General features: G+C 37.9%; 1 protein-coding gene across 2 annotated transcripts in view; it reads right to left on the bottom strand.

The window, feature by feature from the left end:
- LOC106086191 (sex-determining region Y protein-like) overlaps positions 1 to 18682 on the bottom strand; it is a 74173-nt gene that overhangs the window by 52018 nt on the left and 3473 nt on the right. The window contains exons 2-3 of one of the 2 annotated variants that reach the window (XM_013250757.2): positions 10868 to 11548; positions 4504 to 4782 (exon numbers count right to left, since the gene is read on the bottom strand). In XM_013250757.2, coding sequence (XP_013106211.2) covers positions 4669 to 4782; positions 10868 to 11476 — 723 coding nt within the window. In that variant the 5' untranslated portion in view covers positions 11477 to 11548 and the 3' untranslated portion in view covers positions 4504 to 4668. Of the gene's footprint in view, positions 1 to 4503; positions 4783 to 10867; positions 11549 to 18682 lie in introns of those variants that run through there. The other variant, XM_059366545.1, reaches the window with a different exon arrangement.

Genomic DNA, 18682 nt, shown 5'->3' with positions numbered 1-18682 from the left:
AAGTTCAAAACATATTTCAAACTAAAAAACATTGCAAAAAGTTATAAATAGGAGAAGTTAAGAAGAGTGATAAAAAGACTTTGATATCTTCTTCAAGAATATTTTAAAATTTTCAAATATTCTAGTAATAAGTCTTTATTTGTCAATAAAAATTTGATATTAAACTAGAATTCAAAAAACTATTTGCACCCATTTGGGTGCAACTGTACTGCCGAATGCAGTACATAAAAAAGAGGAAATAACTTAGAAATACCATTTCTTAGCTTTTAAAAGAAAAAAAGATTAAAACATTTTAAAATTCTACATTGAAAATGATTCAATAATAGAAACTCCTTAACGCCAGATGGCCGGAGGTTTTTTACTAGTAAATAAATATCCATTGCTTTGTATTGATGCATTAATGCAATTTTCGCATTCCATACTGGATAGCAAACTCTGGAATTCAGATATGGATTATAGAAAACATTTAAATTTCTCCATTGGAATAATCATGGTTAAGTTTATTATATTTACATTGTGCAAAAGGTTAAGGATGTACCCTAAGGAAAATAATAATTAACTTTTACTATTCAATAATATTGAATAAAATTGTTAAGGACGTTCCCTAAGGAATATAATTATTAAATGTATATTATAAATTGCTGTATAGTAGTAACTTATTACTATTTAGTAATATTGTATAAAATTGTTATTACACTACTGTATTTTGGAGTATGATGTCTTGTAACGCCCAAGATGATGACAAATTAACCACTAAGTAGTGTACTTATCGACTCAGAATCACTTCCATATTAAAGTTTTAAGACATAGGGTTTAGGTTAGTTAAAGAAGATTGTTTTTTGCTGCTTTTGGCATAGTTGTAAGGAAGAAATCGGATTGTTGTGTGCTCTTTTTTTAATACCAGAAGTTTTGTGTTCTTCATTTAGTTACTAAAAATTATTACTAAAAATTTCCTGACCATTGGCATGGAAAATCTTCTAAAATCTCTTTGATTTCCTTAAATGCCATATATACGCTGACAAATTTTGCACCTTTTATACATAAGTGTGCATATTGTCCTATTTGTCTCGTAATGATACTGATATACATATATAATAAACAAATATTACTTTTTCAAACAATTCTTCTTCTTACTCTCCATTAGTACTAAGCTTGTCCTGACGGGATCCTGAGTATCCTTATCATGGCCATCGCACTCCCGACTGTTTTAATCAATACATCTTTTCCCATCTCGCTTCGAAACTTCGTATGGAATGATCTAGGTTAGCTTAGAGCGGTAATCTATTTTCTAATCAGATTCATTGAGACTATTTTAGTCCATTCTGATACCACAAAAGCGAAAGACAAGGCCTCTGATGGGAATCGAACCCATGACTCCCCACTGAATATTCGAGCACGATACCAACTAGGTTACAGGATCATGGTCGTCCTTGTAATGATCTAGCTGATGGTAGTCTCTCTGCAGGCTTTAAAAATTGAGATAGTTGGCTGAAACTTTTCACAGATTCTGTTTTTGTCCGTAGACATTTTAAGTTCAAAGATGGGCTATAACGGACTATACTTAATACAGCCCCTCATGTAGAACGATCTGTTGATTTTAGGTTTTAGGCCCATCAAATCCACATTTACTTTCCGATATCGCTGAAATTCGGCTCAATGTGTTGTGTTAGGCTCCTTGACATTCGATATAAGGTTTTGGGCACCGATTTAAGATGCATATATTATCTGATTTCGGTTTTGTGATTTTGGTTCAGATATAGCTGCCACATGTACCGATGTCCCGATTTAAGGTTTTGGACCCATAAAAGGCGCATTTATTACTTGATTTCGCAGAAATGTGGCACAGTGACCTGTTTTAGACTCTTCGATATCCCCGTTCAATGTGGCTTCGATGTTTCCATGTTTGGGTATATGTAGCTGCCATATATACCGATCTCCCGATTTGAGGTAATAAGCCCATATTAACCGATTTCGATGTGTTAGACGCTTCGATATCCGTGTTCAACATGGCATCGATATTTCCATATTTGGATATCGTTGGCATACATACCGACCTCTTGATTTGAGGCATTGGGTCCATAAAATGCGTATTTATTGCCCGATGCTGTAGTTTGCCGCAGTGAGCAGTGTTAGACTCTTCTTGGTTTATATTTGGATATACAGTCGGACCTCGATTATCCGGAATGCTCGGGACCGGAAGCATTACGGATAAACGATTTTCTCGGATAATGGCGTAATATAATTTTACATATATTTTTAATAACATTTGTCTTGGTCGGAAATGCCAGGGTAGCCAGGGCTCTCCAAGAAGTTCCAAAAAGTATGTGGAACCATGTATTGCTTCTTTAAAGGATGTTTTTGAATAAATAATACCAGTTTCATCTGAACTATTTTCCTTCTGATTCTTGTCTGTGTCATATGTGATATCTATAATTTCACCATCGGACAAAACAGCAAATTGAGAAGCACTATGACATCTGAGCAATTTTTCCCTATGCTCTAAGGAAAAATCTTTCGTTACATTTAATATTTCTGTTGCATTATTTAAATCTTAAATTAAATTAAATTCAATTTTCCTCATACTCAATGGCTACAAAGTCAGCTGACGCTTTTTCTTCTTCAGCCGTTAGAATATTTGTAATTCGAATTTATCTTCAACTTTGAATGGAATTCTTTAATCTTTTCCTCTAACTATGAGCCTGTTACTAAAATTTCATTAAATCTTTCTCGGCGATCATTCTTAAATTTCTATGTCCACTGTTGGTTCTTCTGCGTTTTCCAAGGCTTTTAAATTTTATACCCACAAACAGAGTCACTTTCATCACAAAAAAAGGACGAGGGAATTCCCATCTTCGATTAATTTTCATTGTGTTTGGTTATTGATATGTAATGGCAAAGTGTGTTAATAATCCCGGATAATGGAGGTAATTATGGATAATCAAAGCAATATAAAAAAAATAAAAAATATCTTGTCTATCACTGATAATGGAGGCTCCCGGATAATCGAGGTCCGACTGTATCTGCCAACTATACTGATTTCCCGATTTTAGTCCTTGGGTCCACAAAAGGAGCGTTTATTATCCGATTTCCTTGAAATTTGGAATAGTGTCCTGTGTGAGGTTTTTCGACATCCGTGCCATCGGTCTACATTTGAATATAGCTGTCATATATACCAATATTTTGTTTTACCAATTTGAACTGTGAATTTTATTATTAGACTACTCTTCGAGTAGTACTCGACGTCCTTGCCGAATTTGATCCAAATTGGAACATATTTCTATATAACTGCTATGGGCTCATTAATGATGCATTTTTCACTGGATGATGACGAAAGGTGGTTAACAAATATACCCCTAAACCCCGTTTACACTGCTCCTTAAATCCGGATTTAATGGCTCGATCACCTGTTTTCCCTTTATAAAATCAGCTGACGACAGTGTTAAATCTGGATTTAATGAGCAGTGTAAACCGGGTTTTAATGCCTTTTTACTTATTTATTTTCATTATCTTTATGTATGATAATATATTATACTAATAGGCAAGTTTACACTGCTGGTAAAACCAGATTTATGGCCATTGGTAACTCATTGAACAAATTAGAAACAGAAGATTGAGTTATTCACGGGTTTGAAAGATCAGTGTAAACGTACTTTAAAACTTATTTTTATTTTACTTAATGAGGCCTCAAGACATATCAATATATTGAAACCCTTTTTCCATGAAACTTGCACTTAGTCAAATTTAAGCAACAAATTTCTATAGAAAAGATTGTATTTAACTTTTTATAACATATAAATTAAGTCATTATTTTATATATGATTTACTCACAAATATTAATTGTGTTAATAAAAATTATTTCCTTACAAGTACTAAGACTGTAGTTTTACATCTGAAATTTCAAAACGATTCTTTAGTCATAAGTGTAACAAAAAGAAGATGTCTCAGATATGATTCTATATCATATTGAACCATTCCATATTACAAGAGTAAATTGTTACACTATGAGAAGAAGTTGTTTATGGTTACACTAAATATTCGTTCTTATAGTAATAAGAACACTATATCGCCATGTTTGAGAATGTTCAAAATCGGTCTTAAGCTAAGACTAATACTCTAATGATTCTTTAGTTTGACATGTAAAATTAGACATGAAGAACAATAATTAAATTCTTTCGAATTGAATGGAAAAGGATTTTATCCTCATGAATTTTTCGCCAAGAAAAGGATTGTGAACAGTTATGTAAGAACTTTATTCTTAGTTCACACATAGGCAGTGTTGTTCTTATCGATGTTTAGGAGACAAAATGTTTGATGATATGCCCAACAGTATTTAGTCTAAAATAGTCTAGTCTTATGAGTTACCACATGTGATGTGTGGTGATGTTTGACCGTATGGTATGTGTACATTAGAAGATAGGACTGTATTTTGAAGTACATTTTACAATGCAGCTGCGTCAATGTAGGTTGGTCCCAAGTGCATCTTTAAATAGGCATATCACTGAGTTTGTGATCGTATATGTCAGTTTATTTGCATATATAGATTTAGGTTTAGAGTTAAGAAATTTATTTTTAAAAATTAGTCCTCCATAATAATTTATAAACACTGTGCTTTCTTTCTTGCCTCCAGTTGAATCAGATTGACTTTATATAAAATTATCCACACAGTTGTTAGGGGGCGGGACTATCCATAACAGATAATTTGCTATTGAGGTCTGTTTTCAATTTAACGAAAACAGACTTAAAGTAAATGTGTCCCACTTTTAGTGCGCTTATATGCGACATCTAAAACAAAAAGTGATTCTTTAGTATAAAATGTAAATAATATCGAAAATAAAAAATACTAAAATATTGCAAAAACTTTTAGTTATATTTAATAATACCCTGTACCACAGTATTGGTGTAGGGTATAAAAATGTCCTCCCATTTGTAGTAGGGTACCTCTTTTTCTAAGCAGAGCGTTTTTTTTTATTTGTATCGTTTTCGAATTCAACGAAAATTACTTTGGGGTTAATGTTTCCCACTTTTAGTGCGCTTATATGCCTTATCAAAATACATATAACAATTCTTTAGTTTAAAATGAACAATATTTGATACCCTTCAATTTAATACGAAAGAAAGACTGTAAGTGATATATAAATTAAACCACTCAGTAATTTGGTGACTACATCTCTTTAACAGAGAGTTTTATCTTTTAAGGTCTGTTCTCAATTAACGAAAACGACATTAGAGTAAATGTTTCCCACTTTTAGTGCGCTTATATGCGACAACTAAAATAAAGGAAGATTCTTTAATCTAAAATGTATAAAAACTATGCAATAAATATGGTATTTAGGTTGGAGAATAAACGAATTATCTGAATAGTATTTAATTTCGTCGCTATGACTTTTTTTTGTGTATGCAAAAGGATATCAAATTCCTATTGGCTGTTTATAGTGCACCCAAAGAAAAATTGATACCCTATGGTATAAGTGGTATTGATGTAGAAGCAATACCCCGAATTAATACAAAAACATACCGTATGGTGTGTATGTTTGTATACACCATCCATATGCTAAACGGCATAGTTTTGGCATTAATTCACTACGAATACCGTTGGTAAACATTTTTTTCTTTCGGTGTATACTCAATCTTGAGGTTGCTTTTTAATTATGACTTATTGAAGTGTCGACGTCAATAATGATTTCATCCTCCTATCTATAGAGGGAGGCGACGATTTTCGTAGTCGGTTCCCATTTTGGGCCCTACAGCCTGCCAATATGGGTGAACTTCGTCAGTAGTCTCTTGCAGGTGGCACTTTCAGTTCTATTCCTACCCTAGATCACTGCCAAGTAATTGAGTTTTGTTGGCTATTGAAATCGTGCTGTTGAGAGCATTTGGTTCTTCAAATCGGCTTTCGTGGCCATACGAATAGAGTGATGGTCCATTATTAACCGTTACTCACCATATTTGGTCTTGGAGAAAGGAGGTTTTCCACAGGGAGGAAGGAACTCTCCTTGTTGTGGGCATTGATCAAGTCTCCATGACAAGTTTGGCTAACACTAAAGTTATGGCGTACTACAGGGCCAAGCCGTCTTTTTCAAGATTGAGAAGACTAGGATAGGCAAATATACTCATATTGAGCCATCAGGTGGTGCAGTGGCGGGATACTCGATAACGCCCAATGTACAGGTGGCCGACGACGAGACAATCACCGATTCTCTCACTATTAGGAATACTAGGATAAGCAAATATCCCAATAATAAAACATCAGGCAGTGCAGGGGCGAGAGACCCAACACAGCCTAATTAACAGGGATCATCAACGACTTTCTCGAGATTGGGAAGACTAGGATGAATAAAGATCCTAATGCTGCAACATGAGGCAGTGCAGAGACAGAGAACCCAATGCCGCCTAATGCACTGGGAGCAGACACTGGGAGACTCCCAGACCATGTACTCAAGATTTGGAAGACTAGTATAGGCAAAGATCCTAATATAAGAACATCAGGCAGTGCAGGGACAGTCGACTCAATACAGCCTAACGAACAGTCACCCGATGATGGACACATTATCGACTTTCTCAAGATTCGGAAGACTAGGAAAGCCAAAGACCCTAATATTAAAACATCAGGCAGCGCAGTGACGGGAAACTCAATGCAGCCTAAAGAACAGGAAGCAGACGATGAGACCAACGCCTACCCTCAAGAAGGCCATCTAATGGAGGACCAATGATTGGGGTCATCTAGGTAATCAGCAAGGCCAAGACTCATTCAATGAGGTACTAATAGGGTGCGATGCGAACTCTCACCACATTTCGTGGGGTGGTGCTAACATTAATAAGCGGGGTCAAGCCCTGGCAGAATTCTTGAATGCTATTGACCTATAACACATAATATTGTTAACACCGCTACCCTAGTTAATAGGATTAGAGAGGAGGTTTTAGATGTGACAATATGTTCGGAAAATCTAATCGATGAGGTTTAGGATTGGAGGGCCTCCATGTAGCACTTCTTCTCAGACCATCGCTAAAGCCCGGACAGCGCCGGATCCGAAAGCTTCCGTAATAAGTTGAAAACCAACTGGCTAAATTCGGAAGACTACTCAGAACAAGACTTGGACAAGATAATTTAGATTGCCCAAGCATAGAAGACATTGACGACAGGATTACGACTGCACTAGTGGAATCTGTCCTCTTCGAGAAAGGAAATCAGCAAAAGAAAAACCCTGGATGACCGGGGAGATTCGCAACATTGGGAAAGAGGTTCGCAAACTTTATAACAGAGCTCGTCGAGAATGGAGGACATTTTGAGGCTTTTGTTGAAAACACATTTTCCATAGGATATCATCACAAAATGTAAGGCTTTTCATCACAAAATGTGTGGTATAGGAAGCCTTGAGGAGGCCGACTATCAGGAGCCTCATCTGGCCACTATTTTCACAGCGTGCCTAGGACTTGCATATACTCCGAAAGCCTGGCAGGAGGCAAGGTGGTATTTTTACCCAAGCCCGGCAAGGCAAGAAATGCGACACCAAGGGCCTACAGACCTATAAGCCTTACGTCCTTTCTACTCAAAATCATGGAACGTGTTGTGGATGCAATAATAAAGAATAGGACATACAGTGAACTGCTCAAATACCAACAGCATGCCTATGTCAAGGGAAGGTCGGTGGAGACTGCCCTGCACGAGGTTGTGCATAAAATAGAAGAATCCTTCGATGTCAAGACGTACACATTGGCGGTTTGCACTGACGTCGAGGGGGCGTTTAACAATGTGCGGACTGATACACTGATCCAATTCTTAAACCAGTATCGGGTGGACCGGCACCTTATAGACTGGATAAACCATATGCCAAGGAAAAGGGGGATAAATTGGGGATCCCAAGGCATAAATATATGTGAGAAAGTGGCATAAGACACGCCACAGGGGGGAATTTTTTGCCACTCCTATGGGTGACCAACATAAATGATCTATAACGGATGCTGACTGAGGAGGAATTTGAACCCTTCTGAACCCTGTTCACGAGGAAGACGAAGGTAGGCCAATTTGACGCACCGGGTTTTCTCAACAAAACTATTACGATATCCGACACGGTCAATTACTTGAGAGTGATCTTGGAAGGTCAATCAGTTAGGAGGAGGATCCTGGATAGACAACTGAATTGGAGCGTACAGAGAAGGCACACAGATGTTGGGCACTATGTAGAGGGGCCGTAGGTTCTAAAGGGGCCTGATTCCAAGGGTAGTCCACTGACTTTACAGGAGCGTGATTAGACCAATACTTACGCATTAGTAGTTTGGTGGACTGTAATGGAGAAAAAGCGTATGTATAATACAACAGGAGAATATGTTGTCTTGGCATAGGCGGAGAAATGAGGAACACGCCTACTAGGGCAAAGGAGACTATTCTAGATATCCGACCCATACACATACAGATTAAGTGTGAGGCAGCCAGTGCGGCTATGGCGAAGGGATAAAGGATAGAGGATAAGAGATAACTTAACCTGGAAGGAATAATAGAGGTTTCCGATCGGATACCTGAGGCGACACTTGAGGTCGAGTGCTAGGTACTGCTGCCAGCAGCACAGTCTTGGATTGGCGTAACCCTAGTATTGGCATCTGGGAGAATATGCTGTACAGATGGATCAAAGGTAGAGGACAGGGTGTTACTGGGTGTCTATATTGGGAACCTAGCTACTGAGATCTGCTTATGCATGGCCATAATATGATGGATGCAGAAATCCGGGCGATCACAGAATGCGTGAGGTGGTGGATGGCACGATCCGCATCGTTTGGGGGCCGGGACATAGTTGAGTAAGGGAAGTGAGAAATCAGACGATTTAAAAGGGAAGGCCATAAGACTGCCGTTAATAAACTTGGTTAACCCGAAGGCTTTCAGGTCGACGCAGTCGTAATTAAGGGTGTGGGCTACGAACGCTCATATTACAATAAAAGCCACATTTATTATCCGATTTAGCTGAAATTTGGGACAGTGAGTTGTGTTAGGCACTTCAACATCCTTCTTCAACTGGGCCCTGATCAGATCAGATGTGGATATAGCTGCCATATAGATCGATCCTCCGGTTTAGGGTCTTAGGCCCGTAAAAGCCACATTTATTATCCGATTTTGCAAAAATTTGGGACAGTGAGATGTGTTAAGCCCTTCGACATCCTTCTTCAATTTGGCCCTGATCAGATCAGATTTGGATATACCTGCCATATAGACCGATACCTCGATTTAAGGTTTTGGGCCCATAAAAGGCGCATTTATTGTCCGATATCGCCGAAATTAGGGACAGTGAGTTAAGTGAAGCCTCTTGACATATTTCTACATTATGGCACAGATCGGTCTCGATTTTGATATAGTTGTCATATGGACCGATTTCTCGGTTTTAGGTTTTGGGGCCATAAAAAGAGCATTTATTGTCCGATGTCGCCGCAATTTGGGACAGTGAGTTGTGATAGGCCCTTCGATATCCTTCATCAATTTCAATCAGATCGGTCCAGATTTGGATATAGCTGCCATATAGACCGAACTCTCGATTTAATGTTTTGGGCCCATAAAAGGCGCATTTATTGTCCGATGCTGCCGAAATTTGGGACAGAGATTTGAGTTAAGCCCCTCCACATATTTCTGCAATTTGGTATAGGTCGATCAAGATTTGCATATAGCTGCAATATATACCAATATCTCGATTTAAAGTCATGGCCCCAAAAAAGACGCATTTATAATCCGATTTAACTAAAATTTGACACATTGACATGTGTTAGGCTTATCGACATCCATGTTGTATATGGTTTAGATCGATTTAGTTTTAGATAAAGCTACTAAAAACACCAATATTTTGTTATAAACAATTAAACAATGACTTGTACTTATTAGTATTTTGTCTAAATCGGATCATATGTCGATATAAATCCTATGGGACATAAGGTATCCAATTTTCACCGGATTTTAATGAAAGGTGGTTTACATATATACCCGAGGTGGTGGATATCCAAAGTTCGCCCAGGCCAACTTAACGCTTATTTACTTGTTTAAATCATAATTTAAATTTGGTATTATTCGGTCTATGCATTGATATTGCTTCTATATAAATCGAACTAAAGATTAAGGGAAATTATCGAAATTTGGACATGAAGTTTTTCTTAAGACTCTGAAGATCTCTGTTATTGGTTCAGATTTAGATAAAGCTCCCGATTTTCTGTAATCTTTAAAGAAAAGTACACAACTATTACCTCTATGACTGTATGACGTGTGAACGAGATCGGACTATATTTGAATATAGGCGCCATATGGACCGACCTTTGTATTCAAGATCATGGGCTTGTAAAATTTTTTTCTCGATGTTGACAAAAATCCTTACCAGATTTGGTTCGGTATATATACATGGTAACATTTTGGCTTGGTTTACAAGATTTTAAAGTGAAATATTTATAGTTAAACAAATTTTTTACTAAAAAGCATTGTCATAATTAAATTTGTAAAAATTCAAGCTTAATCAACATTTCCATAATGGAAGTTAATTTTATGAAAACTAAGGAAATATCAATTTTTACGAAAATTAATTCATTACAAAAAATTTCATAATTATACAGCAAATTTAAATTTTCCCGGCTTTAAAGTGTTAAATATTTGCATAGCCTTTAAAGCCTCAAAGTGTGGTTGTGAATGTGTTTGTGCTATATATTTTATTTTTGCAATTTATGTGTTGTCTCTTTCTCTCTCTCTCTCTCTCTCACACACTTTTTGGAAACTTAATTTTTGGTTGAACCTCTTAAAAAAGTGGTTCCAACACATTTTTTGGCATGGAATTTTATCAAATATTGCCCACCTTCCCTTTAAAGTGTTAAAAATAATTTTTGTTTATGTTCACCATGGGCGCCATACCTGAGTTGTGGAGGCATTTATAACATGTGCTTCGTAGCCCTTTTCACGTAAACGTTTGCGTTCGAAAATCTGATGGCGAATTTTCAGTAAAATATCACGTTTTCCCTGTTGATGATGAGACTGCAAATGCGACTGGGTCTGCTGTTGATGTTCATGGTGATGATGGGAAGGATTATGTTGCTGATGGTGATTGTGGTGCTGATGTTGATGATGGCCCTGTTCCATATGATCCCCATGTTGATGCTGTTGTTGTTGTTGTTGTTGCAAACGCAAATACTGTTGGTTATTTTGTTGATTTAAGTTTGACGATGAAATATTTAAAGCATTTATATCGGGCGATAAGCGGGAGGATAGAATGTTGGCACTGCCGGTTGTTGACATTTGTTGGTGCTGGTGGTCCTCAAAGTTTTTCTGCTGCTGTTGGGACACAGACCTTCTGGCATGACTTAATAAAGGTAAGGCTTGATTTTGATAGCTTATTCTTGGTATATCCACTTCATGGTCATTATTGTAATCCATGCCTTCGTTGTCACCATTTGTTTCGTCGCCATCGCCACCGTTCCCAACTTCGTTACTATCATCTATGCCATCAACGTCATTACAATCCATGGATTGAAATTGAAAAGTTTTCTGACATTTTGTTAATTTTTTGGGACTTTGTTGTTGCCTATATAGGTTTTTCTAGAGTTTTGTGGAAAAAGGGAGAAAAAAAGGAAAGGAAAATTAATGTAGCCTATTTGAATAATTTTTTATTTTCAATTTTTAAAGTTTCAAAAGAGAATAGAACAAGTAATAAAAACGTGCTAGTTCAGCCTGGGCACACACCACCATGGATTCCTCTAAAAATGTACCCTTATTAAATGAGTTTGTATTTGAATTATTTTGGTCTCAGGATATCGGTACCTAGGGAGCCTGTAACACCATATTGCCCGATTCGGATAAAACTTGACACTGATGTTGTAAGTCGTAATAAGGGCTTTGGGACAAAGCAGGTGAAAATTTAGGCTTCTTAGGGCTGAAGAAGTCAAATCTGGGGATCGGTTTATATGGGGGCTATACCTGTTTATAGACCGCTTCGGATCATACTTGGCATGGAAGCTAGAAGTCATAACTCTAGACCTTGTTCCAAATTTCAGCCAAATCGGATGAAAGTTCAGGCATCTAAGGGCTAAAGAAGTCAAATCCCGCAACCGGTTTATATGGGGGCTATATATGTTTATGAACCGATTCGCATCATATTTGACATGGATGTTGGAAGGTTATAACTCAAGTCTTTGCTCCAAATTTCAGCCAAATCGGATGAAAAATGAGGCTCCTAGGAGCTCAAGAAGTCAAATAGGGGCTCAAGAAGTCAAATAGGGGGATCGGCTTATATGGGGGCTGTATCTGTTTATAGACCGATTCAGATTGAACTTGGCATGGATATTGGAAGTCATAACGCAAGTCTTTGTTTCAAATTTAATCCAAATCTGTTAAAAATTGGGTCTTCTAGGGGCTCAAGAAGTCAAATCCGGGAATTGGTTTATATGGGGGCAGTATCTGTTTATAGATCGATTCAGATCATACTTGGCATGAATGTTGAAAGTTGTAATTTAAGTCTTTGCCGCAAATTTTACCCAAATCGGATGACAATTGAGGTTTCTAAGGGCTCAAGAAGTGAAATCGGGGGATCGGTTTTTATGGGGGCTATATTCAAAGCTGAACCCATATGGTCCATTTGCAATCTCCAACGACCTACATCAATAAAAAGTATCTGTGCAAAATTTCAAGCTGCTAGCTTTACGCTTTCGATCGCTTTCTTGATTTCGACAGACGGACGTTTGGACGGACATGGCTAGAGAGACTAAGAATGTCAAGACGATATATCTACTTTATGGGGTTGCAGATCAATATTTAGAGGTGTTGCAAACGGAATGACAAGATAAGCATACCCCTTGCTATGGTGGTGGGTATTGGAATTTTAATTGAAAATTAGAATTTGCACTGAAAATTATACATTTGATTGAAAATTGGAATATTTGTTGGAAATTGAAATTTTCATTGAAAATTGGAAACTTCATTAAAAATTTAAATTTTCATAGAAAATTGTAATTTTTGTTGCAATCTATCCGAACCGGGCCCGCTCCACTGCACTTTCTTTAACTCTCAAATGTCTTGTTAGCGTGGGGATACTTTGCCCTGAATGTGGATATCGAATTCGTGCCACTGTAACCCATGTCCGTCTATGACGCTTAACGCCTGGCGAGAACATGGAAAATTTAAAGCGGTGGTTATCCCTTCTTAATGCCGGTGAAATTTGCGAGGTACCAAGCCATGCAGTCATATAAATTCGGACTTGGCTATAAAAAAGGTCCCCTATCATTGAGTTTAATCTTGAATCGGAAAGCACTCATTAATGTATGAGAAGTTTGCCCCTGCTTGGTTCATGAGCAAAATTTTATTTTACTCCCACCACTTTTGAAATATTTCCTATTTACGGAGTATTTCGGGGGTCGGGTGGCCACCCATACACTTGGCCCTTAGAGCAAATAAAAGCATCGTGTTCCACTTTCAAATACATTTTGTGCGAGCCCCATTGTGGCATGACCAGGGTCTTTGTCCCAAAAATGAGTATCAATTATATAAGTCACATATTGCAATGGTCGGTAAATTCGTCCGATTAGGAAGGTATTTTGAGGTGGGGTGATTGGATATCAAATTCGTTTTTTCTCTCAAGCCCTATATTGTCGTGATTGGTCTATATATCCGAGACAGGTGACTAAAAGAGGGCTAACAAATTTCGAACGAATTGCAGAACCAATCTCCCAGATCTGGTTTTTTTTTTTTTTTTGAAAATAAGAGTAATGAAAATGAAGTGTTTTGTAGGGGAGGGATGGTACCTCAGACATTTGGACTCAAATATCGATATTAAATTTGTGCTTCACTCCCAAATTACTTTAATTTGAGCCCCATATTGCCATGGTCGGCAAATGTGAACCGTTTAGAGGGTATTTTTCGGGATGGAGCGCCCACGGGCACGTTGCCCTGAAAATAGATATCAAATGCGTTATTTATTCCTAAATACCGTTTATTTGAGCTCCATATTGCCATAGTCGGATATGAAATTCAGTTTAGGGGGTGCTTGGGGGGGTATCCCCATACACTTGGCTCCTTTTCTACTCTTAAATACCTTTCATTTGAGTCCCATATTTTCATAATGGGTCGATGAACCTATTTGACGTATTTTTAGGAGAAAAAGTGCCACCTAGACCTGAACGCAAATTTTAATGACATATTCGAAATCTACTCAAATACCTTTCATTTGAGTCCCATATAGCCATAGGCAGCTAATGTGCTCATTTGGGGATATGTGGGGGTGGGGCGACCTCCCATAATTTGGACCTAATTTTATATTCCATATTTGTAATTTACTGCCAAATACCTTTTATTTGAGTCCCATATTGACATGAACGTCGAATATATCTGTTTAGATGAGTTTTGGGGTTGGGGCGGCCCGCTGGGTACTTGGACCCAAAATTTAAATACGATATTTGTTTTCTAGTTTCCAATACCTTTCATTTTGTGCCTATCGGCCACCTTTTGATTTTGGGTGGTGTTTTTGGAAGGGGTCCCCCATCCTTTATCAAAAATTTATATAGCTTATGATTCCTTCCACCCCCCTTCCGATATCAAAAAATTATATAGCCTATGCTTTCTTCCAGACCAACCTACACAATATGTGAAAATTTCAAGGTTCAACCGTTTTTGAGCCTATACGGAAACATACCGACAAACAAACAGACTAACAAACAAACCGACAAACTAGCACACATTTATTTTTATATGTAAGAAGATTGAATTTTAATTGGAAATTGAAAATACCATTGAAAACTTGAATTTTTACTGAAAATTTTTAATTTTCATATAAAATTTAAATTTTCAATAAAAGTTCAAATTTTCAATGAAACTGTAAAATTTCAATGAAATTTGGAATTTTCGTGGAAAATGTGAATTTATTAGAAAATGTGAATTTTTTAAGCTAAATGTATAGTTATAAAATGGTGGAAAATATTTTCTGATAAACTCAACACTGATTACTCCCTGTTTCAATATCGAGTATGTTCAGGTGTTATACACTTGTCACTTGCCTACTATGTAATCTATATCCACTTATGTTCTGACATTGATAAGTTCTATGAACATAAATGAAAATGTTCATTACCATCAGTAACCACCCCGAATTTAACTTGAGAGAGGTAGAGGGTCTAATCAGTCAGTAGTAGAATCATTTTTAAGAATTTAGGGTTTAACACCCCTTACCAACGGCAGCTGTAGTGAATAAGGTGGTGAGTTTTACCACCCCCTTTTTAAGCAACAAACACATACCTGATGAACATAACAAAATTAAGGAGCATTTTGCAGTGTGAGAATGATGCATTATAGAGAAAAAGGATAAGTGTAAATTTTTTTTTTGGAGTTAAAAGGATGGTTTTTTGGAAACGTTGTGTATTTGTGAAAATGCAAAGATGCCGGCAGAATTTCACCACAAGAAGTGTTTTTTTTTCAATTGGGGATGAGATGATTTTTATGAAGTAAAAATCGTATTTAAATTTATATATATTTTGTGCACCTAGGAGGGTTGCTATTTATATTTCGTGAACAACAATAAAAGGAATTCTTAGCTGTTAAAAAAGATTTTTTGCTGTTTTTATATCCACCACCACTGTGGGGGGTATGGTTAGATTGAAAAGAGGGTGCCGATGTTATTGCCCCATACCGCTATGACATAGTATACCTAAGCCAGTAATCGGCTTGTCGTGTCCTCTAAAAACTAAAAACTAACATGAAAAAAGAAAATTTTAGGTAAGGAATTCCGTTCCGCTACTTACAAAATCCTCAATTGTTTTCCATACCACTCCCCAAAGTTGGCTCATGTCTGGTATCGTGTCTCCACCTAAGAACCGGTGTTTGTTAGGTGCGAAAGCCGGGCAATGACAAAGGAAATGCTCCAACGTCTCATTATCTTCCCATCATCTGTGGGGGGTAACTTATATAGTAATTACATTTGTAACACCTCGAAATATTGCCATGAGACTCTTTACAGTATATTTTATCTTGATCGTCTTGACATTCTGAGTCAATTGTCCATCCGGCCCATGGTTCGGGTGGACGGCACTTCAAAAGTCCACCTAAATTGCTAATTGCTAATTTTGCCCATGAACATTCCACTAAGGAACAGGGGTAAACTTCTCACATATCAATGAGTGCAGTCCGTTTTAAGTTTTAAGCTCAATGATAAGGGGCCTCCTTTTTATAGCCGAGTCCGAACGGCGTGCCGCGGTCCGACACCTCTTTGGAAAGAAGTTTTACATGGCAAAGTACCTCACAAATGTTGCCAGCTTTAGGAGGGGAAAACCACCGCTGAAAATGTTTTCTGATGGTCTCGCCAGGATTCGAACCCAGGCGTTCAGCGTCAAAGGCGGACATGCTAACCTCTGCGCTACGGTGGCCTCCTCAAAAGTCCACCTACTGTTCAAAACTCATCTGGTCCAAAGTATGGCTTGTTTGTGCATCGCAGTCACACTGAGTACGACACCATCTGATGCACTATATTTAATGCTACATCTAATGCCTCTGAACATTGTGGCTGAACAAATTGCTTCGACCACTGCCGTGAGGCTAAGGGGGATATTTCTTTGGCCGTGTGGTGGCTATGGACACTGTATTATCCATGATACAGTGACCGATGTTCCAGACAGTGTGGATTACACCCTGCCTGAGCCGATTTTTGACAAAGATACTGTACCCTTATAATACAAGTTAACAACTAAACAATCAGCTGGGCTTTGGGGTTTACTCTAAAGTTCTAGAACTATTCATATCGAAAAGGTTACCCGACCACTGCAGTGTGTATCAAGCGGAGATTCTTGCAATTAAGGAAGTGGTAGAATGGCTAGGATATAATGTCATAACGATGATTGGCATAAATATATTCTCAGACGTCCTTAAAATCCCTGGGAAACGTATTTTGGAAATCAAAAACCACCTTCGACTGTCGCAGATCTCTCAACGAGATGGCTGAACAGTTCAATATTCTCTTGTTCTAGGTGCCGGGCCACAGAGATATGCCAGGGAATTGTAAAGCGGACGAACTTGCAAGACTTGGAACTTCCTTTCACATTCCAGGGAAACTGGAATCTGTGAGTATGCCTCTAGCGACATGCAAGCTAAGTTTTCAGGATCAGGCTCGAAGGGCAACGAATGATAGACTACAGCACTGGCAGTCAGAAGAAGTTCCATTTTAGGTTCTCATTTCTTTGAGAACCTGTCTGATTTAGCGGATGTGAATGTTCGCAAGTGGTTGGGCTTTTTAAAGTGATCTGGACTGTTCAACGGTAGGAACTAGAAGACATCTTCCTTCCTTCTCATCGATAACATCTAAGTGAGTCTTATGGCAGACTGCTCCTTAAACCTAACCTAACCTAACTTCTTATAAATGTAGGTCAGTTGGGACTTAACCCATGTGGCCCTAATCGGTTCATGTTTTGATGTAAATAGCTGTCATATAACCAGATCTTGGGTCTTATCTTCTTGAGCTCCTGCATGAGATGTTTTGGTATGGCTTCCAACAACTGCACCGAGTATGGCTTAAAACGGTTGATTACATGGTATAGCTGCCATATAAAACAATCTCCCGATAAGGATTCTAGAGGTTGCAATTTTTATCGGATTGGGAAGAAATTTTGCACATATCGTTTTGGTATAATTTTCAACAACTGTTCCAAGTATAGTCTAAATCGGTTCATAACCATATAAACCGATCTCCCAATTTGAGCGTGATTACAACAAATGGACAGATGGACGTGGACAGATGTACGTGAACAGATGGACATGGACAGATGGACGTGGACAGATGGACGTGGACAGATGGACGTGGACAGTTGGACGTGGAAAGAACGACTTGGACAGATGGAAGTGGACAGATGGATGTGGACAGATGGACGTGGACAGATGGACGTATAGACACACGTTAAATCGTCTTAGAATTTTACGACGATCAGGAATATAGGGTCGATATGGAAATTTCGATATGTTGCAGACGGAATGACTAAATGAAAAAACCCTGTGTCCAATGGAGTTGGGTATAACAAGTAAAAGCGTTCTAAGTTCGGCCGGGTTGAATCTTGGGAAACCACCATGGGTTCTGCTAAAAATTATACATAATAAATTTAGTTCTAGGGCTTAATTTTATTCTACATACCAAACTTCTGTCAAACCAGCAAAAATTAAAGTTTCTAGGAACCGAACAAGGATGATCGAGAGACGGGTTTACATAGGAGCTATATAAGGTTATAGACTGATTTTAGCCGTATTTGGCACTCTTGTTGGAAGTCGTAACAGAATATCACATGCAAAACTTCAGCCAAATCGGCCATTGCGGCTTGTAAGGAATCAAGAAATCAAATCCGCAGATCGTTTTATATGGGAGCTATACTAGGTTATAGGCCGATTTGAATGGTATTTAGCACAGTTATTGAAAGCCATAACAAAATACTACATGGAAAATTTCAGCCAAATCGGACAAAAATTACGGCTTCCAGGGGCTCAAGAAGTCAAATCGGGAGATCGGTTTACATGGGAGCTATATCAGTTTATAGACCGATATGAACCGTACTTGACACAGTTGGTGGAATTCATAATAGTACACTACATGCTCATTTTCAGTCAAGTCGGACGAAAATTGCGGTTTGTTAGGGCTCACGGAGTCAAACCGGGCGATCGGTTTATATGGGAACTATATCAGGTTATATACCGATTTGGACCGTACTTTATTTT

The sequence above is a fragment of the Stomoxys calcitrans genome, chromosome 4 (assembly GCF_963082655.1).
Source record: "Stomoxys calcitrans chromosome 4, idStoCalc2.1, whole genome shotgun sequence".
In the NCBI taxonomy this organism is placed as follows: domain Eukaryota; kingdom Metazoa; phylum Arthropoda; class Insecta; order Diptera; family Muscidae; genus Stomoxys; species Stomoxys calcitrans.
The sequence above is the reverse complement of the archived record's forward strand: the minus strand, read 5'-3'. Positions and strand labels throughout refer to the sequence as shown.